A 25,720-nucleotide genomic window follows, 5' to 3' on the forward strand; every position below is an offset into this window, starting at 1 on the left:
ATGGGTTGGCAAGACAAATTATTTCTTAATGTCAGTTGAGCTCATTTCAAATGAGATAACGTATCTCCACCAGGTTGGGATCAGCACAATTTTGTCTCTTCAACTCATTTATCTAATTCAGTCATCTTGATTATAGCTTCACGGACTTCATTTTCAGAGAAAGAATTCTACAACAAACAGCCTACACAACACGCTGATTACTGAACAGTTAATTCTAATTAACGTGGGCATGGCAAGAGAATTTCGATCAAGTCCTAGAATACAAATACCGTCTACTTGTACAGGACTAAAAACCCAGAGTGCGGTCTCCAGACAAAACAGTAAGAGTCAAAGAGATCTAATTTAAAGAAACAAATGAGAAAATTAAAATCACAAATAATTTATTCTTTCGTTAGAGTTGATACAGTTTTAAATAGCAATAAAGTACACAGTGGTGGAAAACCTGGCACAGAACTTATAAGCATCTCCGTCACAAGAAGGCTTCCCACGCCTCACCTGTTCACACTTGATGCCTACTTTCTACTGGCCAAGTTGAAGAACACCCTATACTCTGACCTTAAAAACGCACACACTCTCACATAGACACGTTGAAACCCCTCCTTTGATTACAGTATGTTGATAACAGTATGCTTTGCTCCTTTGAATTTATGGCACTCCTTCTGTTCGGTTTGCAGTTAGAAGTGGCAAAAACTAACTCTTTTACAAAGAATATGTTATATTCAGTCATATTCCCTGGATGCAAACAACTGTGAGGCTACAGCAACTTACCTTTGGGCTAGAGATTTTCAAAGTATGCTTAAACAGATGTGTTTAGAAATCTCTCAGTACATGTTTTTCTTGACCTGTGCCATATCCCCAATTTTAGCTAAAATAATCAGTCTCAAATAATGATTAAGTATGTTGTGCTTAAAAACAAGAAACCGTAAAATGCCACCTCTCGGCTTTCAGTGTGATTCAGACACGCCCATCATAAGCATTTTCCTCTTGTATTAATGAAGATGAAGAGAGAGACATAAAGGTGCCCTTTGCTTGTACCCAATTAAGGAAGTTAAAACACAAGCATGCAAAGTCTCCTGGACTCTTCCATGTTCCACGAACCAATTATGTTAATGTTAAAAAAATAGCAAGATGAGATCAACGCTGACTCCTCTCTGATGTGGTTCCAAACGTGCTGACAGTAAGTACTAAGCTCCCTGATTACTCAGACAAGGTAAGAAGGTCCTGCTTTCTCCTTTTCAGTTATTGCTGTTTTAAGAGAGGCTTCCCTCTTCATTTACACAAACCTGCCAAAGTTCACAGATGCACAACATAATTATTGCCTTGCATTTGAAAACAGTATTATAAACCATCTTTACAAAAAGGTTTTTTAATGCACAAAACTGGAAGGCTTTTTTAAAAATGTCTTTGTACTCAAAAACTGTATCACAGTGCCCTTGCTAATCTGGTAGATAAGAGAGATGTCTAAGAACTAACGACAGTGGGCCCGTGGTGGGCTTCTGCCTCCCCTCGCCTGTCTTCAGAGCACCCCAGCACTGAGCATCTCCCACACTCCACATTTACCAGGGGTTCTGACTCTGCCCAGTGGGTAGTGTACCGCTTTGCATATTTATCACATGAAATAAACATAATAGACAAAATATTGCTGCTGTAAAAAGTGTACATTTCCCCCTTCCCCTTACAAAATAATCTGTGGAAAAGTATGAAAACCCCTCAACCTCCGTGAACACACAAAGCTGTTCACACCTTTCAGTCTGTGACAGTCCATTTGGAACACAGTTCCGAAATCGCTGCAAATTCCTTATGTCAATGCATTTTCTGTCCAATGTTGCCATCTAGAGTAGAAACGTGAAATCAGGTACATTGGTAGCTACTGAAGCCTTTACAAACTAAACCATAAAAGCTACTTGCTGATAAAGCAGCCACTTAGCCAAAGGTTTTTCCAAAACCTAGTTGGAATGGAAGGAGTCTTCCCAGGGGGGTGTCCACGGTGCAGAGCTGTGACAATGTGGCTGCTAATAGGTACTGGCTATTGGAATGTAAGGACATTTTCACTGCTGGTAATTTCCATATTGTCCCTGAAAGATAAATTCAAAAAACCAGAATTAGCTATCAGCTTAATCTAAGTAAGTTTAACACAGAAAATTACAAATATAATTTGCATGTCATCATATCAGGAAAGTTACTACACACCCAGTAAAAACAAATGTTTACGTACTATCAAATTTTCCTGATATTATACTCCAATGTAAATGGTTTGTACAGCCTACATCACCAGACTGGTTAGTACTTCAAAGCTGGACCCGGTAGCACACATGTGTAACTCTTGATTGGGCAGGGGGCAGCAGGGAGAGTAGGTCATCTCAAGAGCTTAATTAATTAATGGCCGATGCAGTCAAAATGAGGTATTATAGACTCTGTGAGAAACACACACGCACACGCACACACACACACCCATACAGAGCTAAACATTTAAAAAGAGGAACATCAGTGTCCTGCAATTCACCGTTCTGTCAGTACAGAACCCAAGCCCAACACTGAATTCGAACTCTAACCTGCTGAAAACAATCCAAGACTCAGTTTCCTCACCCATGAACTGAGACAGGGTAAGCTGCAGCTCTGCACCAGTGTCCTTTTCACCAAGGACTGACTATATTAAATCCTACCTCATATCTACTATGATCCTAACATGTCAGAGAGGACATGAAAAAGGATCTTCACAGAGGGATGCCATGTCTTATGGCTCCAAGCCACCATGGAGGTCAAAGAGGACTGCTTCAGTCTAAAAGTTTGAGACCAAGAATATAACGAAAGCTTGTCCCAAAATAAGTTAACTAATAAACTGATTAATTATAACACATCAAGTCTCAACACTGTTGGGAAATACTCCCCTGGCAAGTGAGACGCTAATGAAGAAAGTGCACTGTCCACAACTCGCTGAGAAGGGGCTGGGGAAGCCTTGCCTCAGCCTGAAGACCTCAGCTCAGGACCCAGTGCTGGATGGAATGAGTCCAGCAGCAATCATCTTCTGATCTCCACTGGTGCACCATGGCGCTGGTGTGCTCACGTGAGTGTGTACACTCACGTAAATGTAATAACAAGGTCGTCGTTTAGAGAAGCTCTACTGTCTTCAGTTCACACTAATTTTTAGGGAGTCCCCTTTCTCTCCATCTGGGAAAGGGCCATAGTCATTTACCTCTGGTATATCCACTAACAGTTTCCAGAGGCTTTTTTAGTTTGTTTTCCATGTGAGATCATTGTCCTAAGTTGTCCCTGTGCAGTCCTGAACACAATTACTTCTTGTGCTGTGTGAAACTGCAGTTGATACAGGTTAGGAGGCAATCCTTCTTGACAGTATCTGCCTCGATGCTCTCTATGCTGCAGTGACAGCTCTGCAAAGGCATCAGTGTGCCTGGTGTTGTCACCACTGAATTGCTGTCACCTACAAGGCAGTAACACACAGGCTACAAGGGGTGAAGGGAGGCAGCAGGCCGGCACTGACTCAAGCTAAACACAAATCTACCATGAGATATCCGCACCTAGGTATTTAGATGAAAAAAATAAATGTGTCCGCAAAGAATTGAACCTGGCTGTTCAGGTACTTTAACTGAAACTGGGTAGAAAGCCTTATCAAAGAATACTAGTTACCTATAAAGAATTATTCATAGTCACAACAATATGAGCAAATATCAAAACAATTATGGCCAATAAAACAAGTCCAACTTCTAGGGGAAGGCTTGCCTCAGCCTGAAGACCTCAGCTCAGGACTCAGTGCTGGAAGGAATGAGTCCAGCAGAGAGATCATCTTGCAAGAGGGCTTTGCAGGTGGTATCTGCTACCGTGTGATGACCTGAGTTCAATTTCCAGGACCCACAGACAGAAGAACTGACTATCACAAAAGTTGTCTCCTAACCTCCACAAATTCTGTTGCATACATGCACACACACATACACACACCACATATATTATAAATTTATAGTGATAGAAAGCCTATCAGTGGATATGTAGGGAAAGTCTCAATGGATGCAGCAGTGATTTTAAAGGGGTCAGGGGCACAGAAACCTTGGGGCACGATGATTCATTATTTTGGTTTTGATAATGACATCACAGGCATATACAGTTAAAAGATACTAAACTGTACAACTTTAATGTGCAGATTGTTACATGTAAATTAAGCCTCAAGAAAGTTATTTTGTTTGTGGTTTTTGAGACAATCTCATGTAGACAAGTCTAGCCTCCATCTGGGTCCTGGAGGATGACCTTACACTCATGATCCACTGTGTCCCTCTCAATCTCCCCTGTGCTCAGATAACAGGCATCAGACACCACCCCTGGCTATTCTACAATATAGAAAGAAAGACCAAGTGATCCAAAGTGGGTGCTCAATACTGTAGCCATCTGACAAAGCCAGGTAGGAGGGACTGCAGGCAGAGGGGAAAATTGACTCCGAGGGAGCTTGATACACATCAGAGAGAGTAGAGGAGAGCAAGAGGCAAGAAGAGTAAGGAGGGCAGCTGCTCATGCTGCAGACATACAGCCAGACTGGAGAGAGTCAGCTCTCTCTTCTCAGGCCCAATATACAACTCCTAATGCCACAGGTCAGCCAGTCTGGGCCTCTCTCAACCCGTGAGGGGACAGGGTCCTTGGTCAGGTCAACAAAGCATCAGCGAAGAAAAAATAATAGATGCCTGCGGCATCCTAACACTTCTCAAGACCGTAGCCACCACTGAGGAAAGGTGGCAGAACTTGGCTACAGTTATTAAAAGACCACTCCAGGTCCTGTGAGGAGAACAGTTATTAGACAGGGCAGGATGGAATCAGCTAAGCCAGGATGGACAGACCCAGGGGCCAAATGACAGTTGTAGCGCTGGCTTGAGAAGGGTGGTTTTAGAAAATAGCTAGTAGATATATTTTTAAGGAAAGGTTTAAGGAAAGATTTGGTGCTTGACTCAATGTTCAACTGACAGGGGCAGGCGGAAAAAGGTATGTTTGCTGAGGCTAACAAGACTGTCAGGCCAAGGAACTGTTCCCAGGGATGGAGAGCACAAATGCACCTTGTATGTGCTTGCTCTCCACTCCCACTGTAATGTGTCTGTCTGAACTATATAAACTGCCACGACAACTTCATCACTATTTGCTGATTTCCATTCCCTCATCCAACCTCAAAATTATATAGCTCAGAGGCCAGACAGGGATGGGCTGTGACCCCAGAGCTCCAGAGGCACAGACAAAGGGTCCTACAGCAAGCCAGCTAGCTAGACCAAAGCTAGGAACTGGGAAGCTCTGAGTTCAAATGAGAGACCCTGCTCAGTCAGTACGCAGACACAGATGAAGACATGCCACACACAACAGATCAGTGTCTTGTGTAGGATAAAGTGTGAAGCAGGATTGCTCAGGAACTCAACTAACTACCTAAGAGCTCTACCCTGCAGTTCAGATGGACTGTGGTGCAAAAGGAAGAGGCAGAAGCAGAGAAGCGCCGAATGCCAGAAGCAGGAAGATGGAGACAGCTGCTCCACAAGCCGGCAACATCCATCTGTCTGTCTTAGCTGCACACCATGCCTACAAGAACGACTTGAGTCTCACCTTTTAAGATATATCAAGTTTTATAATCTGGTTTTAATTTTTAAAGCATTTTTCTTAGATTATGTGTATCTGTGTGTCTCTGTATGGGCACAGTGCCCATGTGGCAGAGTCAGATTCTTTGGAAGCGGGAAGCCAAAGTGGCTGTGAGACCTGACATACTGCTGGAAACTGACCTTGGGTCTCTGCCAGTGGAGCAAGTGCTTTTAACAGCTGAGCCATCTCCCTAGGACCCTCATCAGGTCTTTTAAAGGTAACTTAACTATTCAGTAATAATTTTACTTCTCAGACGGACTTTATTTCTGGGTTGGAGAGATGGCTCAGTAGTTGAGAGCACTGGCTGCTGATCCAGAGGACCTGGACTCACTTCCCAGCTCCCACACGGCAGCTCGCAAGTGTCTGTGACTGCAGTTTCAGGGAACCGAGTGTGTCCTGAGGACCCTTCACAGGCACTGTTCACACATGGTACAACCTCTGCCCCCTCCCCCTACTGTGCTCTGCATAGAAGCAGCACGCTCACGCACCTCAGCCTTCCTGTGTCTGTCTCTTGTACTCTTGTCTTTCTTAGAGACCAAGTGAGGTACAAAGGGCTGCAGGCCTGACAGGGAAGGAAACACTGCGTGTGGCTCTAACGCTAGTTACAGCATCCTCAAATTGTGACATCTTCTACACTAGCCTCAGATCCCTGATTTATAAACTACACACAGTTCCATGTTCACAACTCCCCCATTTTAGAACCTTACAAGCAGTAAATATATCAAGATGTCCTCACTGCAAATTCCCTGCACAAACCTGAAACATTCCATGGTCTATACTCATTCCCACAGCTCAGAACAACCACGGGGGCATCCCTAAGTACATAGGGCACACATTCCAAGCCTGAGGAGTTTGATTAAAAAGAGAAAAACTCAGGCGAATACTACCAGGTTTCTAGGAGATCTTATCTTAGAATAAGATACATTTCAATATCTGAAATCTGAGGGTAGAGAAAAAACACTTGGCCATAGACACACATGTGGAAGTGTGAGCAGGGAACTTAGACCACAAAGAGTCCAAGCGAGCAGCACCAGGGAGCAGAGGAGAGCACGGGCTGCATGCGCTCGAAACTAATGAGGGACACTGGAGAAACACCATGACAGTTGTGTCTAGGGATGATCAGCCGCTGTCGTATTTCAAGCTGTTAAATCAAGAATGATTGTTATTCAACTGTACTGGTCTTCTCAAATATCTTAAAGTACTATTTAGAGTGTAGTCGTGGCTAGCAAACATGAGAAAGGGGCTGCATGTGATTCACGGCTGAAATTCCAGTTCACGGAAGCTGATAGAAACAACATAGTGACATCTTGACTCAGAAATCAGTAAAACAAACAACGAAAGCCCATAGAAATGAAGAACAAGGTGGTATCCCCACGGCTGGTAGGTAGCTTACCTGGTCGTACCCATAAGGCCTCTGCTGGGGTGGCTGGGGTGGTCCTGGCTGTGTTGGTCTGTAGCCCCCATACTGCTGACCTTGACCCTGAGGATAATTAGGATACTGAGGACCTGGACCGCCCTGGGAAGGACCTGCAAGACAACATCAACAAGCACTCAGGTAAAGCTAGAACGAGTCTCCACAATTTCAGCAAGAACTTCAAACAGATGATACTAAATTCTTGTATCTAAACTGAAAGGGCAGTTAGCACCTTGACTTTTTCACAGTGTGTTGTGAGATGAAAGTTAATGACTGTAGTAAAAGAAAAGCCAGGGGCTGCTGCTTCAGTGCAATGATGGCAGGCTCAGGAAGCAATGACCTAGGGTAACCCCTCAATAATAAGTTAAGATCCATGGGTTAGCCAGGATCGGGTCCTGGTTCTAGAACCCAGAAGCAGGTCCAAATGACATAATTTCTGACTAAAGTTGTGAAATCAATGACATTCTAATTGTTTAAATTTACATTTGAAATCAACAAAATGGTAGGGCTGTACCACCATCAATAAACTTATACCTCTAGAATTTTAAGTCAAAAATGAATGACTCAAAAGCCACAAGCTGTAATGTGAAAATAAGTTGATTGAAAGTTACATTCTGAAGGCTAGAGGTATGGCTCTGTAACTCCAGTTCCAGGGATGCCATGCCTTCTTCTGACCTTTCGAAACACTGAGCACACACGTGGTATACATACATACAAGCAGGCAAAACACTCACCCCCGTAAAACACAACTAAATAAATCTTAGAAAAGAATTTACACACTGAGAATCAAGCACTGTTAATACTGTAACTTTGCCCATGGAAGAGACTGCCTCTGTTAAGCAATGATGTTAAGCAAGCATGTCTACTTTAGAAACTCAACCAGCAACAGCTGAGAAGAATGATTTCTCAGCAGAGGTTCAAGGCTTGGACACTTCAATGTCTTCCCCAACAGCCACTTAAGACCTACCATAAAAACAGTGACTGCAGGGAAACTCAAAAGAGAATAGTCAACTTGCAACTTCAAATAAATTCTACCAGATTATTCAATTATTGAATATCAAATTATTAAAACTCCAAATTAGAAGACAGTTTGACAAGTAAGGCCTATAGATGAGCACAATTGAGTAGGTCTCCTTTAGGATTCCTGTTATTCAACAAAACAATATTTAATGAAACATTTTCTGCCTTTTCCCAGTAAAAACTGTTTTTCTCAGGTCAGTATATTTAGCTCATTTAGTCATCAAATTTGTTTTCATGCAATAAAATTTACCTGACATACAAAAGTCATGAAAAGGAAATGCCATTGAGAAACACCAAGAAAGGTCATGGAACAGAAGCCCATGGCTAACTACTACTCAGCATACACACCTAGACTTCGCTTCACTGGGAAAAGGCACGCTGCCCCACCAGAGATAGTGGTAACACATGTACATGGCAAGGGACACAAGAGTCTCAGCTGCCACTGGGATTCTTTCTTCTCACCATACTCGACAAGGACAGTGCCAGAAAACAGTCACGCTCGCACACACTAATGGCCCAAAGCAGTTCCTCACAAGAAAGATAACAGTTAGCAAGAAGGCACGCCCATACTGACAAACAACTGCTGCAGACCACCCACGCATCACTCTCTAGCCTAGATATAAGACTGGATGGGTGGGTGGATGGACAGACAGACGTTGTAATAGATTTTTTTTGCTGCTGAAAGTACTAGGGATTAAATCCAGGGCTGTGTGCATGCCAAGCAAAGGATTCAGACAGAACTATAAATATTTCACAGGAAACACTACTGTGCATTCTCCTAAACTCTGTGTGATACATGAATTTAGTAAATATACCCTTAGCAGTGCTTTTAGCTAGAATAACAAACATTGTCTTTCTAATTGTATGCACTAAAAGGTCCTTTTTATAGTGAGTTACTTATGTACCTAATTATCACTTACCTAAGCTCATACAAAGCTACTTGCTATTCATACATGCCAAACAGACCCAAAAATTCATTCTTCTCATTTGTAAATTGTCACCTTGCCACTAAACAATGAACCAGCCGTCTTTAGTCTGTAGTTCTTTCACAACAGATTATTAGTTTACCTAAGGGGAACACCTGCATGTATGTGTCTGTGATTATGGTGTGTGTTCACATGTATGTGCACGCTCATGCTAAGTCTCTGTCTTATTTTTTTGAGACAGACTCTGGGTGAGGCCCCGAAGGCGCTCCCTCCTCTGCCTCTCCAGCGCTGTGGCTAAAGAGGTCTACTTTTCAGGTGAGTGCTGGGCTGACTCAGGTCCTCATGTGTGTGTGAGAAACACTTACCAACTCAGTTATTTTCCCATGCCTTTAGAAGGAACATTTGAAATCAATGCTGTAATGGTAGACTGGGCTAAAATTATGCTTATAAAATGGTAAGGGCTACAGAGGAAGATGATGCCGTGGGTAAGGGCACTTGCCACCAAACCTGGTAACCTGCCACCAAACCTGGTAATCATGACACACATGATGGAAAGAAGTGACTCATACAGGCTATCATCTGACTTCTTTGTGTGTACTGTGCTCCATATGCACACGTGTGTATATATACACACAAATACACACACACACACACACACACAACAAAGACACACACGCCACTTTCTCTAAACAAATAAACAGATGATTAACATTTTAAAAAAAGAACAATTAAATGCCACAAATGTATGTAAAAGAACTCTTGCCACATCTTGTGGTAGACAAGCAGAATGAGGAGGCTCACCATAGGCCTGCTGCTGTCCTGGGTAGCCCTGCTGCCCCGGGTACTGCTGCTGCTGGGGTGGGTAGCCCTGCTGTGGAGGTGGTCCTTGATAAGCGTCCTGCTGTTGGCCGTACTGTGAGTTTCCTACAGAAGAAATGGAGAAGAGGAGAGCAAAGCCCTGAGAAGTCAGCCTAATTAACGATTTTGGTTTTTCCCTCTAAGATGCACAGCCAACAATACAAGAACAAAATGAAATGCCATATTGAATTTTTAAAAAACTTAACAAAACAAAGAAAAAACTCAAACCAAACAGAAGGATTTCGGCCAAACAAACTGCAGTTAAAGCCAATTGTGCAAGGTTGAACTGCAGCTCTTTCAGCGCCTCTGCCATTACGAGCATTACAGTTACTGGAGCATCACAGTCCTAAGATCATGACTATGCTAAATAAAATAAAAAAGACAAAATTAAAGACAGCTACAAGAGCACACACTAGCTACACAAGATCAGCAAGCTGTTTCCTAAAGGCTCTACGCTGAGCTGTAAATAATACATATGTACATACACACATACGTGCCCGTGTACACACACACACACACACACACACACAACACACACACACACACACACACACACACGAAGGGGTGGAGGATAGGGCTGATGGATTTATGTTCAAAGAGGAAATTTCCACGGAGTAAAAAAGCATTTTTTAAATGTTTTAGTCTTTTTACTGCTGTTAGAAATGACACATCATGGTTACACATTCTAAATATTTATAAGGTTGTTCCGGGGGCCCTGCAACTTTCCAGGTAGCCAGCCACTAGTCCTCTACAAGAGCTTTGCATGGGAAGACACTGTCCTAGGCAAGAACTGCCAGTCCTGGAGCAGGGATGTGCATGTGTATGTGTGTGAAGGTATATAGATACCTCCTTCGTAGTAATGTTGTGAGGATTCCTCATAAGGCCTATCGTAGCCTTGTTCAGGATACGACGGTTGCTGATAACCGTAATCATTATGACCTACATCAATTCGACAAGAGACAGGAAGAAACGTTAATGGCCACTGAGTGAAAACCCTATAATTAAACTTTAAGATAAAACTGAAGAAAAAAAAAGAAAAAGAAATGGAAATACATAAAAAAAATAATTTTAATTCCATTAGCAAGTATTTACCAACGTGAATGCTTTCACCGTGAGATTACAAGCACACTATTTCAAGGCAAAGAACAGTAGTCTTAGAAATGTTACACTCATCCTCAAAACTGTGATAACCCTCACTGAGGATAAAAAAAACCCTTACATTTTCAAAAAAAGAAAATGAGAACATCTAGGCCTCTCACGTGTAAGTAATTCAAGTCCAATCAGAATGAACAAAGGATGTAAGTTATCATGGCTTATCAAACCCCTGTTCTGCTGGACACCATTTCCATAGCACACACTAAAAACAATACAAAATATGAGGTCCTTGAGTTTGTACCCCAAAAAGAACTAAAGTGAGTTTCTAACACTCTAATATTTTATTGTATTAAGTGTTTCACAGTATTTTCAGATGCAAAAAAAAAAAAAACAAACATTTTTTTTTAAAGATATGATCTTTCACCCTGGGTTCCTAGAGCTTGCTCTGTAGACCAGGCTAGCCGCAGACTCACAGGCACCCTGACGGGCATCCAAGTAAAAATGTATCTTATAATGCTGTCATTTTAAACATCTTTAGAAATATTTCTAGAGCATTCTGCACATAAAAGTTTATAAAATTCATATTTGCTGAGTTGGATAACACCTTAAGTTTTATGACTCAGTAACTTCCACCAATAAACTAGACTATTTTTTTTAATTCTTTAATGTTTCACTTAAAAACAAAATGTAGGATCTGATGTCTTTAGTTGCTAAAACAGGGTACTAATGTTCCCAAAAGACCTAATTTGGAGGAAGGACTATAGTCACAAATAAATGTCACACTCTCTGCGTTAGGATGAAAGCCCCAAAGCCACTCTCAAAGTTGGCAATATATGATCAACCAGCTTACTATGGCCATGGCCGGCTGAGATCAAAGTTCTATTGTGGCCCAATCATGTCTGTTCACTTAAGCGCTGCCCACAGTGGCTCTCTTGCTGTCATTAAAGGTCTGTAATATGACAGCAAGACCACATGACCCACAAGGACTAAAACCTTCGCTGCCTGGCCCTTTGCAGAAAAACTTAGCCAAGCACTCATCCATGTATTATGGGCAAGATTATCTGGACCTGACAGAAGATACTCAATTTTGCCTAAGGAAATGTGATTGTGGATAATACTTTGTACATGTCAAGACCTACTATACATATATTTGTGAAAACATGGTACTACTTAGATTAAGAGAGAGCTAGCACAAGTAATAAACTTTAAGTTTTAATAGTTACAAAAATAACGTGCCTATTTTTAATAGAAAGGTTTAAAATAAGACAAATTTCATATTTCAGGAAATATTCAGGACCCAAAACCATTAAGTCCAACACAATTGCTTAAGATGTACTTTAAAGTTGATTTTAAAAGATCGTTTATTCTCAGATTACTTATATTTATCACACAGTCACCTTTTAAATTCTTCTGTAAATGTACTATTATTAAAGTCTAAATTTAAGAAAAAAAAGCTTAATATATCCACAAAGAATTAAGGAGAGGAAAAGGCACCGAGATTCTGAATACCAATGTCGAGAAAACCTGAGATAAAAACGCACAGCTCTAAGCAGACTTATGCAGATGTGGCACCATCATTAACAAATGTTTCTTCTGTGCAATCCTGGTGACAGTGTTTAAGGCAGGCATGCCTTTTATATGCTTCATATACTGACAGAAAGCAGCAGATGAAATGCCATTTGCATGCAAACTCCATCTTCTTGTTGGTTTGCGTTAGGTTCTAGCCGAGAGGTCCTAAAATTTTAGTCTGAAATTTCTTTGCCATATAATTACATTAAAAATAACAAAAGAATTTATTCTATGGATGAAATATTTTGGCAAAACACTTCATTAAAAGAAAAATTACTATGTAATATTACTTTTTACTATTAACATTACCTATTATTTTACCAGTTCTATATGTTTAACTTTTCTTCAACATTAAAATACAAAATTTTCAAACAAACAAAAAAAAAGATGTTTAAAATGCCCAGTAAGAACCTACTTGCCATGCACCTAGATTACCACTGCATGTGCTTTCTTAGCATGCAGCATTCCTTGACGGAGTCAACTTCTTACAAGTCATGTTCCCTTTTAAAGGAGGCAGGGGGAAGCCACTAAATTAAAAATCCAAACGCCTGTGTATTCAGTCTATTCAGTGCACCTTATCTATTGCTATATGGCAGACACATCTTTTCTCAAGAGCAAGCATATAAGGCACAATTCTTTCCCAAGAATGGAACATAAATAAAATGAAAAATACTCAAGAACAACATTCTCTATAGTCTTACAGAGCTATGTTCTTTATATAGAATGCATAAGAGCAAAGCAATGGGTGAACTTTATAGCATATGAATTAAATCTATAAAAATACAAAAAAAAAAGAGAAATCTGTAACATTTGTCTTGAGTTCAAGTGAACAATTCTAAATATAAAAAGATCCTCTTTCATAGAGAGACATTATAAAGATGGAGTGCAGCTCCTGGTGGCACCAAAAGTGACCACACAAATATACCTTGAATTAATTACAAACCAATGTCCTTCCTGGCGGTACTATACAATACCCAAATGCTTCTAAATGAAGAAACAAGTTGGTTTCTTCGCCCTTCGTTTCTACATTAATACTGGGCAGGGATAGAGAATGGGAAGGGTAACATTAGGAGAGATTACCATCAGGGTAATATTGCTGGTTCATGCCTTCTGGAGGACCTTGTCCACCATGACTGTATTGGTCCCCATAATAGTCTTCCTGGCCTGAGTACTGCTGTGGTGGGCCTGAAAAACCACAACCAGTCAAGACATAAATCATTTGTTCTCGATGGCATCAAAGGCGATCTGTCTAATCTGCTGTTACGAGAGACTACGTCTGAACTGGAAACTCCCCACAATGCTTTGGCACTATTCCCACGTACACACGCACAAGCAGGTCCACACGTCTCAGTTATAAAATTAATATAAGATTAGACACATAATATCAAATACCAACTCAGAAAAACAACCTCTGAAACAAGAGGCTGAAGTTGGTGAAAAAATAATTTTTTTACTTTTTACATTAGTATTAAAGCACTTTGAAGTAAAATTGTCTTTGTTCTCTGCCATGTGTTTAGTAGCTTCTAAAAAAGGGAGGGAGGGGTATTTTCTGCTGTAAATGAGTAAATTTTTGATAGGAAAGTTCCTGATGTCGTATTTCCCTAGAGAATACCAGACAACAGGAAGTTGGGTGCTGGGAAGCTCCTGTATGCCTCAGGACCCTCTGTACCCTAACCCTGCTACCTTTGTGGGTATTAGGGGAGTCCAACAAAAAGCCCTGGATTTACCTAGATAAAAAGTTCATTAAAACTTAAAGCCTTTCAATTACTGTTATTTACATTAAGCAAGGAATTTTCCAAAAATGGCTTCTCACCCTGTTGAGGAGGTCTATAGGGAGGCATCTGTCTCTGGCCCATCATGTGACTGCCTTGGTTAACTTGACCCATCAGCCCCATGGGCGCCTGCTGTCCTTGGTAATGCTGTGCCCCTCCAGGTGGCATGTTGTACTGCTGAGAAGGAGGCTGCTGGTGCATCATGGGACCTGAGGACACGCAGAACATCATCATACAGTATTCTGGCACAACAGTTCATCAATTTATGATAGATATAAGAACTTCTTACAACATAATATGCAAAGTATGTAATCAAACAAAGAACACTTTGCACAAAACTCACACACCCAAATTTATCTGCAAATAAAGAAAACAACCAAGCCCTGGTGGTGGCCCTCAGGTCCACCAGAGTGCTCCAGTCATCTTTTAAAAATCAAAATGGAGACAAGCTCTTTCTGGCATTTCCATCTCCTATCTGCATCACCTCACCGTCTCTCTGAAAAAAAGCATCCTCCTGCAGCGTGAGTAAAGCGATGGAAACAAAACCAACAGAAGAAACCAACCTCCGGGTTTCTACTTCCTTCTCTAGGTAGAGGGGAGGAGAAAGATTTCTTTCTTTGTATGCATGTGAGCTTGCAGGATTCATGCACACCACATATTTATGCACGCAGGAGCCCAGGCTAGAAAAGAGAGGGCACCTGGAGAGCAGATGCTGGGAGCTGCTCACTGTGAAGTCTTGGGACTGAACTCAGGTCCTCTGGAAGAGCAGCAAGCACTTCTAACCACTGAGCCATCTCTCTGGCTCTATGCTTTCTTTCCTTTTAGTAGACATTTATTCAATAGTGGTAAACAGAAACCTATAGAAGCACTTCATAAACAGATCAGTTGAACGTTATAAACTTCAATTTTATGCAAAATTTCAAAAAAAAATCTTTCCCTTTCCAAATTTCTTACAAGCTTTGTAAACTTGAAATCAAAATGGTGCTTTTTTTAAAAAAACAGCTTTCTGGGTTTTTTTGTTTTTTTAAATTGTGTGTATATGGGCGTTTTGCCAGCATGTGTGTGTATGCCCAGAGGCAGAAGAGGGCACGGGATCCCCTAGAACTGGAGTTACAGACATGAGAGCTGCCATTTGGTACTGAGAACTGAATCAAGGTCCTTTCCAAGAACAGCTGAACCATCTCTCCAGCCTCCAGGGGGGCAGTATTCCATAATAAATAACTAAAATCCTCTCACCAGCCCCACCCCTGGCCCCCATCCTAAAAACTACTAGGCAAAGGCCTGTAATAAGGCATGGGCTACACAGTCCACAGGGTGAGAATCCAGTACCACTGCGGCAGCACAAACTGTGAAGACCTGTCACGTGACCAGCAGAGGCCATCTCATCCCATGCTGCCACCTAGCAGTAGAAGATGCTCCTAAAGGGCTGCTGGGTCCCTCATCCCACCCACCACTCTCACCCCACTGTCTCAAGAAGTATCCCACTTACATATAGCATCAAAAGGCAAAGACCAGAGAGCGTGGGAAAGTTCTGCAGGCCACAATGACACAGGTGAGTCATAGGCTCATTATTAATTTAAACAAATATCTAAAACCAAGCAGCTCACTGCTGTAAGTCTCCAGGGACAATGTGAGAACAAAGCTTTACCTCCTTGGCAATGTGACCATCTGTTTCATCACCTTGAAAGCGTATCCATGAAAAGAGTTTAAAACCTCAATTCTGATTATCTAGGACACATATGGTTTTCCTTAACACACTAACGGAAACAAGTTAAGGACAAAGGCTACCAATTCTACAAATGCATACCCCAGAATAAAGTAGGTGTTTCAAAATGAATGTTACATAATCACTGTTGCAAATAACAGCAGCATACGTTATTTTTCACTTCACGGATATTCCTTGTTTCTATATAAATAATGTCGATATTAGATACACTACAAAGTAGATAATATATACACAAAGATGTATAATACCTCATTAATCTATGATATAATTTTTCATGTATTTTGCAAAGGACATAAACCAAATATTTACCATTCACACACTAATCCATTTTGAATTTTACAATTTACTACACAGTCTACAATAACAATTCTACATTAAACACAGAAAATAGTCTAAAATTGCCATGTTTTATGTTACTGAAATCCTGAGCTCCAAGAAAATTTTGTCAAGAAGCAAATTTGAGTACTTTTTATTATGTACCAGGGCAAGGCAAGGAAGGAGCCAGGGTGACAGACAGATGTGACAGGTACTGTAACCATCTCAGAGGCTTACTCAGACCAAAGAGAATTTACAGATGTTAACAGTTTGTTAATTTGGGAAGAATCATAAATGGTGTTATTTTAGAAACATTCTTCATACACGTACATACATATGCACATCCACTCATATCTTCATACACAAACCACCTTCTCAGATATTTATTTATATTAACTGTTTCTTAATGGCTGTGATTCTCAGCCCTACTGACATTCACCACATTTCTGGTGGTCCTAAAGAGGGTGCTGCGACCTGAGGGTAGAGAACAGACACACAGTCCTCACAATTAAGGAATTAGCTACAACCTCCAGGCCATCCCTAGCAGCGACGTAAGAGTAAGGCACTCTGGTTTTCTCATGGGCACTGCAGGCATTTTCACAAAGTAGCCTGAGAAACTACATTATGGATTCTGCTTTCTAGTGATTAAAACTAAAAAAACTGAGTATGTTATGGATTAATAAATGTAGCAGCCAGGCAGTGGTGGCGCATGCCTTTAATCCCAGCACTTGGGAGGCAGAGGCAGGCGAATTTCTGAGTTCAAGGCCAGCCTGGTCGACAGAGTGAGTTCCAGGACAGCCAGGGCTATACAGAGAAACCCTGTCTTGAAAAAACAAACAAAGCTAGGGCATATTTTTGTTAGCAACCCCTCAAAAAATTAGTTTGAAATAGACTCCACCACAGTGACTCATAAAGACATTCATTGGTAAACATCTGTTGGTGGCTGAACTGAATTCCAAAACCACTGGACTGGATGGCACAGTGATAATCTGTTGTGAAGAACCCTGTCTCCCTAAGTGGACAGTCTTGGGGATAGGCTACATCAGAACGCCTAGCTTGGGCTCAGGAGTATAGTGCAGTTGCTACACTGCTTGCCTAGTACTCACAGAGCACCAGCTTGGATCCCAGCATTACAGAACCCAGGCTTGATGATTTGGGCATGCCTGTAATCCCAGCACTCAGGCAGTGTACGCAAAAGGCTCAAGAATTTAAGGTCACCTTCAGCTACCCACCATGCTGGAGCTACAGCCTAGGCTGCAAAGCAAGGAGGGCACGGGAGGGCTTGGAGGGAAGGGGGAAATGTGTAATTATTTTACAATTTTAAAAAGTAACAGCTGAGGGATTACAATGCCACAGAGAAGGACATTGGCTTCCTAATGTGCTACAGCAGGACATACAACTAACTAGCCAGTGAATCAACACATGATACAGTGTGACTAAAGCAGAGCATCTGACTGTCATGAACAAAGAGTAGAGAGGAAAGAAAAATAATTCTACAATGAAAACTGCTGAGATTTCTATCAGCAGCCTAAGCACAGGTTACTGTGCCTATAGACTGTGGACAGAATAATTCGAGCCTGGCAGTGTTTCCTAGTTCATGTTCTAGGCTCCTTACATCTTCCAGAGTCTTCATGTTAACCAGAGGTTAGCTTTTCCAGCTAGAAACTGGTGTATTATAACAAAATGGCTAGTGTGGACTACAATAGAAAGGCTGCGCTACACCTCAAACCCTTTATCATAGCAACCATTGTATCAGCAATACTCTGTAGCAATACTTGCCAGTCTTGATGGTAAGGAAGAACAAAGAGAACATGATTCCTCGTCCAGAACACTAGTTACCAAACAAGCATTCCCATGGAACACTTCAACTAACCATTTGTTTGAGGGAATCCTGATTTGCGATCTGCTCCCTTAACTTCACAGTAGTGAGGCCAGTACTGGAAACGGTCCCCTAGGTCCCATATACTACACTTATTTTAATTTCTATATCAGAGGTCCTATAGTTCCTAAACCTAGGTCGAGTTTGGAGTAATAACTAGATGTAGATATATCATGGGGGCAATCTATTAATCAAATCTACGCAACAGAGTCCACGGCACAGGTAACTATGTGTGCATCTTCTCATAACCGTGCCAGGTGAGCGATATTTCCTGCTGCTGAGGGAGAAGACAACGGAAACACCATCCCACTGCCCATCCCACTGCCCATCCTGGATGCTGCCTCTGCACATCTTCCACTTCCTGATGTGATCTGTGCCCTTGCGATAGTAACATAACACATCCAATGTAGAATGGCATTCAGCTGTGCTCCATGAATTCTCCCAAAAAGTCACAAAGCCTAAAGGGGGTTGGAAACCACTCACATTGCTCTCCATTCACAAGTGAGGTGAGCCCTTGCAAGCAGAAATAAGTTAAGACATTACAGCTGTGATATGACAACTGAAAAAAAAATATTTTTTTTGGTGGGGTTTTTTCAAGATATGGTTTCTCTGTTTAGCCCTGGCTGTCCTGAAACTCACTCTGTAGACCAGGCTGGCCTCAAACTCAGAGATCCGCCTGCCTCTGCTTCTGCCTCCGAAGTGCTGGGATTAAAGGCGTGTGCCACCACTGCCCAGCCACAATTGAAAAATCAATGTTTATGTCTATCTATCTAAAAAGAAAAAGCTTGATTATCAACCATCGTTAGCAGCAGGAGTAATAGTGTGGAGTGGGTAGAGCAGAAGACAACTTTTTAAGCTTATTTGTGTTTTGCCTGCACGTATGTATTATGCATCAGACCCCATGGAACTAGAATTATGGATGGTTGTGAGCCATCATGTGGGTGCTGGGAATTGAACCCAGGTTCTCTGCAAGAGTAGCAAGTGCTCTTTACCACTGGGCCATCTCTCCAGCCTCCAAAGGACAATTTCCAGGAGTTAGTTCTCCCTTTTACGACAAGCACTGAAGAGTAAAACTCAGGCTCTCAGGTGTGTGTGGCCACCAAGCAATCACACTAGCCTACTTCACTTAATCTTTAAGAATTTTAATCAATTTATCAAAAGCCCCAGGCTCAAGGCTTGAATCAAAGTCTAAAGAATTATGTTCATAGAGCTCTTAAAGCATATTCTTAACACAAAACAATTTGCGGAAGTCTTTACACCTGACATTTAATTTCTATTAAATACAGAACGCTACACGTAATGCCTGTGAATGAATAATACACTGCTTCCAGCAAATATAACTGTGGGCCATTTCCAGAGGCTTTTCTGTTCTCATTTGGTGGGCTTTTGCTTTATTAAACATCTTTCCAGATTATGACATGACACTGAGTTCCAATTCCTAGTCATCAAATAAACAGACGAGCATGACCCCAAGCACTCTCCTCTGCACCAGGGATCAGGCCGTGAGCAGAGAAGCCCACTCCCCGCCTCTCTGGCTTTCAGTTCTACAGCACCTCACTCCATGCAGGTCAGTAAAGGCTCCAAGTGACGGCTGAAGAACTTCACCGGACAAGCGTGAATTAAGGTGGGGAGGCAGATGCTGGGCTGTCTGTTATATTTAGACTGTGGTGTGCTACAGTTGTGTACTAAAATTTGCTCAATGACAGCACAGAGATTATTTTGCTAAAATTATAGTTCAATAAGTAAGTTAAAAAACATTCTATTTTTCTCAACTTCTAGATGTGTAAAACTTAACAGAGAGTAGATAGCAATCACAGTGCTATCACATATCCATGGATTCTATCACATATCCATGGATACTATCACATATCCATGGATACTATTCCATATAACCTGTTTTAACAATATCTAAAGCCAACTCCTGCTAATATGAATTTCAATAACCACAAACATACAAAAGTATAATTAGTAAATATAATAGGATCAGCATTTTTTAACAGACTCTTGCTATGTTGCTCAGGCTGGTTCACATTGCCAGGTTGTAGTGAGCCTGCTCAATTCTGCAGCTAACCTGGACGTGAGGCAGATGCTATGGCATGCATCTTTGTGTAGCTATTTAAGATGATGTATTTAAACAAGTTTCAACGATTTTGTTACTAACTTTCCTATCAATTCAAACTTTCTCGCAAACTACTAAAAAGCTAAAAACAGTTTTTACTTGTGAGGTCCAACTAGAAAGGGGACCATGAGAGGAAGCTGGAGAGCCTACGGGGGAGAGGACTAGAACACATGCTGAGGCAAGGGCTAAGGGAGGCTCTGGGCCCAGGGAGGCAGGTGGACGAGTTAGAAAAGGTGTAATGAAACACATATGTGGAAATTGTGTGATGGAACCCAGCACCTTAGTGTCCAAAGGACTCCGCAGTCCTACCACTCTGCCTTACTATACTGCATGGCCTGAGGACATCAGCCCCAGCAGTGTAAGCTAACAAACCCATTCTCTACTTCTTAAACAACCTAAAAGATAAAGATGAATAAAAATCTGCACATTAGATTTATTTCATATGAGTAAGTAAAATTACAATAAATGAGATTTGAAGAGTATTTTTTTCCCCTTTAATTTCACATTCAAAGTAGAGAGAAAGATGGGAGGGGTGGCAGAATTCCTACAGCAATTTACAAAGAGAGTTGGGGCAAATGAGCTTACAGCTACCAGAATATCAAATGCATTTAGACTCTCCCTGCAGTGCTCCTGTTTAGAAAACTACTACCGTTCTGGGGTTGAGGGGAGGCATGAGGTGTAGCTCGGTGGTAGAAGACTTGTGTGGTAGGTACACACTTGTGGGTACAGCTCAGCACGAAGAGAAAACTATGACATCATCAGTCAGTTTGTAAAAACATTAATACAAATACATTAGTAAATGATACAATGCACTAGTTAATTGCCACGGAACTCTGAGTTGTTATTTTTTTCAATTTTGAGAGGTCACTTGACAAAACCTTCCTTCCTTTCCTTTTCTCGCACCCATGGTGTTGAATGTACAGATAGCTCATCTTACCAGTGAGCTCTGTTCCTGACCACTAACCATAAGCTGCAGCTTACAATTTCACCAATATTTAGTTTCCATGACTCAAAAGCCTCATTAATAAAAATTGGTGGCACATGACTATAATCCCAGAATTTACCAGGCTAAGGAAGGCCAATCAGGACTACACAACAAAACTGTATCTCAAAATGAACAACTAGGGGCTGGAGAAGTGGCTCAGTGGCTACGAGCACCCTGTTCTTACAGAAGAGCTGGGTTTGGCTCCCAGCATCAACACAGTGACCTACAACTGTCCACTAACTCTGTTCCTGGGGACACCTTCTTCTGAGCTCCAAAGGCAGCACACACACACACATGCATAGGCATCTATGCAGGCAAACACACATAAAATAAATCTTAACAAACAAAACTACTGACAACAGAAAACAATACAACAATTTTTAAGCATTTTTTAGTGTTTCTTAATACAAACATAAACATGAAAATATGAGGCTTGTCTAAGGATTTTTGCCATTTTCAATGCGAACAAAAACATCAAAGCAACCTTTATTAAACTTGAGACCCCGGGGCAGGGCAGCACCAAGGACGGAACTTTGGGTCCTGAAAGGCATTGTGAAGAGGTGAAATGCAAAGAAGGCTCCTCTCATTTTTAGAATCTCTCGAGCTTTCTAAAAAGGACTACTTGCAATGTAGTATGATCTCATCTCTGCTGTCGGAACAGGAAAAATATTTAAATATAGCTTACTGTTATAAAAACTACCTAAAGAAAGGTTTTATGATGAAACAAACAAAACAAACAACTTTTTAATGAAACTTTCATTTGCCAAATCAGCTTTTGATTCAATAGGTCCCAGGTAACTTGAGCACCACTAATCAAAATTATATAACTGTATTCATATTTTGAAATTATAATATTTCATCATAAATAATTTTAACACAAGCCCAACTTCCTTTATCAATCAAATTTGAGGCTCACTACATTTTATAGTGAAATAGCTTTACAGTGGCAATGTGCCAAATGCTTTAACATAGCAATTAGCAGAACAGAGCGCCACTTACTGGCTTTTAGTTATTATTTACAGGATACTTAAGAGAACCATGGTAACAACTTCACTAAGACTAGTAATAAACTGTAGTGCACTCCAGCATGCTAAGCAGCTAGCTAGGGGTGCGGAGACACACCCCCACTAAACACTGGAAGGCAAACCCTTTCCTGCCTCAAACACCAGAAAAGCCATCTGGAGTTACCAGAAGTGCCCCAGCAAGTGAAAGGGAACAAGGCTAGCAAGTTTGCTTGTAAGGGCAAACTTGTGTGCCCGTTTTCTTACACGACTTACCCAGTGGCCAGCCTTATGAAGCAATCTAACACAGAACTCCCCCAAAAAGGTGCAAAAGGCAAACAAACTTCAATTTAGTTTATAAACACGAATAAAAAGACTTGGGGGCAGCCTCAACTCAACGCTGTTTCATGTGTGCACAATTGTGACTCAGTTTACATTTAAGACAAAGGCTGTCTCAAATGACCAAAATAAATATACATTCGTCACAAGAAAAACATAAACGTTCAGTACTGGGGCTTATGCTTGCAATCCCAGTAATGGAGAGGCTGAGGCAGAACTTCCACAAGTCTGGGCCAGCCTCAACTACATAGTAGAAACCTGTCTTAGAAAGCATCCCTTCTCACCAGACTGGTTGTACGAGCCAGAGACCTAGGGTAGCTGATGACAGACAGTGTCTACTAGACACAAAAGGGAAAATGTACCTGTGAAATCTCAATAAAATAGTTGCCTAAACAGAACCAACATGACAATGCCAGGTGAAATACCAATATGCACAGAGGAGATTCCACAAGAGATCCCCACACCTAGATGATGAGCTACACATGGCCAAAGGCTGCTGAGGCTACAGAATCAGGTGCAAACTCCCCAATGGCCAGCCCTAAACACAAGCAATGTTAAATGGATTCCAGTTGGATGTGCACGTATGTGTACATATGTACATGCACACACACACACACACACACACACACACACACACACCCCAATAATAAGAAAGAGATCCTGACTTGGGAGGAAGGGCATGAAGGAGCTGGAGCTGGGGAAGACAGGGACAGGAGTGCTGTGGGCAGTTACCTTGGTTTGGTTGCATATTCATGTTTGGTCTGGGACCATAGTTTCCCATTGGCTGCCCCTGACTCATTGTCATCTGGTTCTGCACGGGCATGCTCTGGGATGACGGTACAGAATGGTTGTAACCTCCCATGGAGCCGTGGCTACTTGAAGGCATATTCATGGAGCTGTTTGTCATGCTGAGCTGATTGGGTCCAGGTCCCTGCATTGGCATATGGTTAGGCCCTTCAAAGAGAAATGGTCAAAATGGACAATCAGAGTTACGGAGGTGCATGATACAAGTCTGTTTTTCTTTCCTGAACTAACAGCCTAAGCAATGAGCTGAAGATTTAATGAACAGGAAATAAGTAGACAGCTTAAACGGTAACTCTGATCAGGTACATGTTGCTATTTTCCCAGTTTAGTAATGAGGGAACTGATCTTGGAAAACCAGGCCTCGTCTGGAGAGGAACAGGAAGGAATCCTAGCTTGCTAGGCCAGTGAGACTCATGGAGCAGTACTGTGAGGTAGCAGCAGACACAAGCAGATGGACAGGTCAGTGAAGCAGAGTGTAGAAATATGCCAAATATATAAAATAGTTAGCAGTAAACGACAATGGTAATGTCTATATCCATGGCAACAGACACAGAGCTCAGGAAGATGGCGGGGACAGCTGGACAAAGCATCCAGTACCTACCTCATTCCTTCCACTACGACTAATCTCATATGTATAAAAAAAAATTAAAACTCCCCCTTCCCAGAGAAGGGAGGAGAGAAGGGGAGACTGGGAGGAGAAGGGGGCCAGATTTTGGGATGTAAAGTGAACAAATAAATTAATTAATTAGTGAAAAATTAAACATTAAAAGAAAAACAAACCATAAAGCTAACTTCAAACATGAGAACTTTGGAAACATTCCTGGAAAGGGAAGGCCTTAAGTAGGCTTGGAAGCTCAGAGCCATTATTAATGGATACATTTAGCTACATAAAAATAAATTTGAACATAACAAAAAAAACCCTAAAATAGAAGTTGAGGACCTGGCTCAGTTGGTAAAGAGCTAACCATGAAGGCATGAGGACCTGGGTTGGGATCCCCAGGATGTATGTAAAATGCAGGGGAGACAACACACTCCTGTGATCCCTTGCCGGTCAGCTAGTCTAGCCCAATCAGTGAGGTCTGCCTCAAAGCTCTGCTCCAGCACATTTTGTAATGAAGAAACACTTCTGCACACAGCTGAAGGAATAGAAATCTAAGCAAGTACTGTTTCATATGGAACAATTTGCAATGACTAGCAAATTTTAAAATGTCCTGGTTTTGGTTTGGTTTGATGACACAAATATTCTGTAGCACAAACTGGCCCCAAATTCGCTATGCAGCAAAGGATGACTATGAAATCCTGAACCTCCACCCCTCACATGTTGAGAGTACAGGCTTGCACCACTACACCTAGCTTAAAATGTAGTTGGGATCCAATAATTTAACTTGTAGGAACCTACAGATAGAAAGTTTTGGGTACACATATGTATGGATGTAAAAATATATACATGTGAATAGACATACCAAAACACTTTAAGCTTCATTTCTGTCACCAGGAAATGGCATACTGATTAGACAAAGAAGAATGTGAGACTGGAGAGACGGCTTGTGGTTAAATGCATTGGCTCCATACTGAGGTTTGATTCCAGAACCCACCACAACTCATGACTGTTTCCTACACCCTTTCCTGGCTTCCTTAGGCACCACACACACATACAGTACAGACAGACAATCACAGGGAAAAAATTGTCTTTTAAAAAAAGGATACAGCATGGCCACCAAAGAGAACGAGACAGCTCTCCATTCATGGAATGAGGAGCTTATATAAAGGGTATTTGCTTTAGGAAAGAAGGAAGGGAGAGAGGGAGGGAGGGAGAGAAGAAGGAAGGAAGGAAGGAAGGAAGGAAGGAAGGAAGGAAGGAAGGAAGGAAGGCAGGCAAAAAGTTCCATGAGCCCTTTTTCTTTCTCCCCAGACCCAGAACCAAGCATCTGGAGAGGCAAGGGGTGCAGGAACTTCGGTGTCATTTGATTTTGGTTCTATGGGCATGGGGATTTTAACAAAAAAACAAAAACCAGTAATGGCAAATTTCCTCTTTGACAAATCTGATTCAAAGAAAAAAGGCTGTGATTGATTTTTTAGCCAAGATCAAATGACATAAGTGACCCTAGAATTAAGGTTATATAAATGAACTATTAAAACTATGCTAGGAAATTAAACACATGGAAGAAAATATAAGCAATTGGTTTTCCAAATTCTCTTACAGCAAACAGTAAACTTTGTACTTTTGAGACAGTAGTGGGTATTAGAAATTGCTTTAGAAGCTCTATAGTAGTCTAGAAAAT

At 41.4% G+C, this 25,720-nt stretch overlaps 1 protein-coding gene across 7 annotated transcripts in view; it reads right to left on the reverse strand.

Moving 5' to 3' along the window:
* Window positions 1-363: 363 nt before the first annotated feature.
* Window positions 364-25,720, reverse strand: part of Ss18 (SS18 subunit of BAF chromatin remodeling complex) — a 138,404-nt gene continuing 113,047 nt past the window's right edge. For 3 of the 7 annotated variants that reach the window (XM_031365026.1, XM_031365027.1, XM_031365025.1), the window contains exons 5-11: window positions 23,367-23,588; window positions 14,312-14,479; window positions 13,579-13,683; window positions 10,681-10,773; window positions 9,778-9,900; window positions 7,010-7,143; window positions 364-2,075 (exon numbers count right to left, since the gene is read on the reverse strand). In XM_031365026.1, coding sequence (XP_031220886.1) covers window positions 2,049-2,075; window positions 7,010-7,143; window positions 9,778-9,900; window positions 10,681-10,773; window positions 13,579-13,683; window positions 14,312-14,479; window positions 23,367-23,588 — 872 coding nt within the window. In that variant the 3' untranslated portion in view covers window positions 364-2,048. The remainder of the gene's footprint in view (window positions 2,076-7,009; window positions 7,144-9,777; window positions 9,901-10,680; window positions 10,774-13,578; window positions 13,684-14,311; window positions 14,480-23,366; window positions 23,589-25,720) is intronic. The other 4 variants (XM_031365030.1, XM_031365028.1, XM_031365031.1 and 1 more) reach the window with 4 other exon arrangements.

The sequence above is a fragment of the Mastomys coucha genome, unplaced genomic scaffold (assembly GCF_008632895.1).
Source record: "Mastomys coucha isolate ucsf_1 unplaced genomic scaffold, UCSF_Mcou_1 pScaffold13, whole genome shotgun sequence".
Taxonomy (NCBI): Eukaryota; Metazoa; Chordata; class Mammalia; order Rodentia; family Muridae; genus Mastomys; species Mastomys coucha.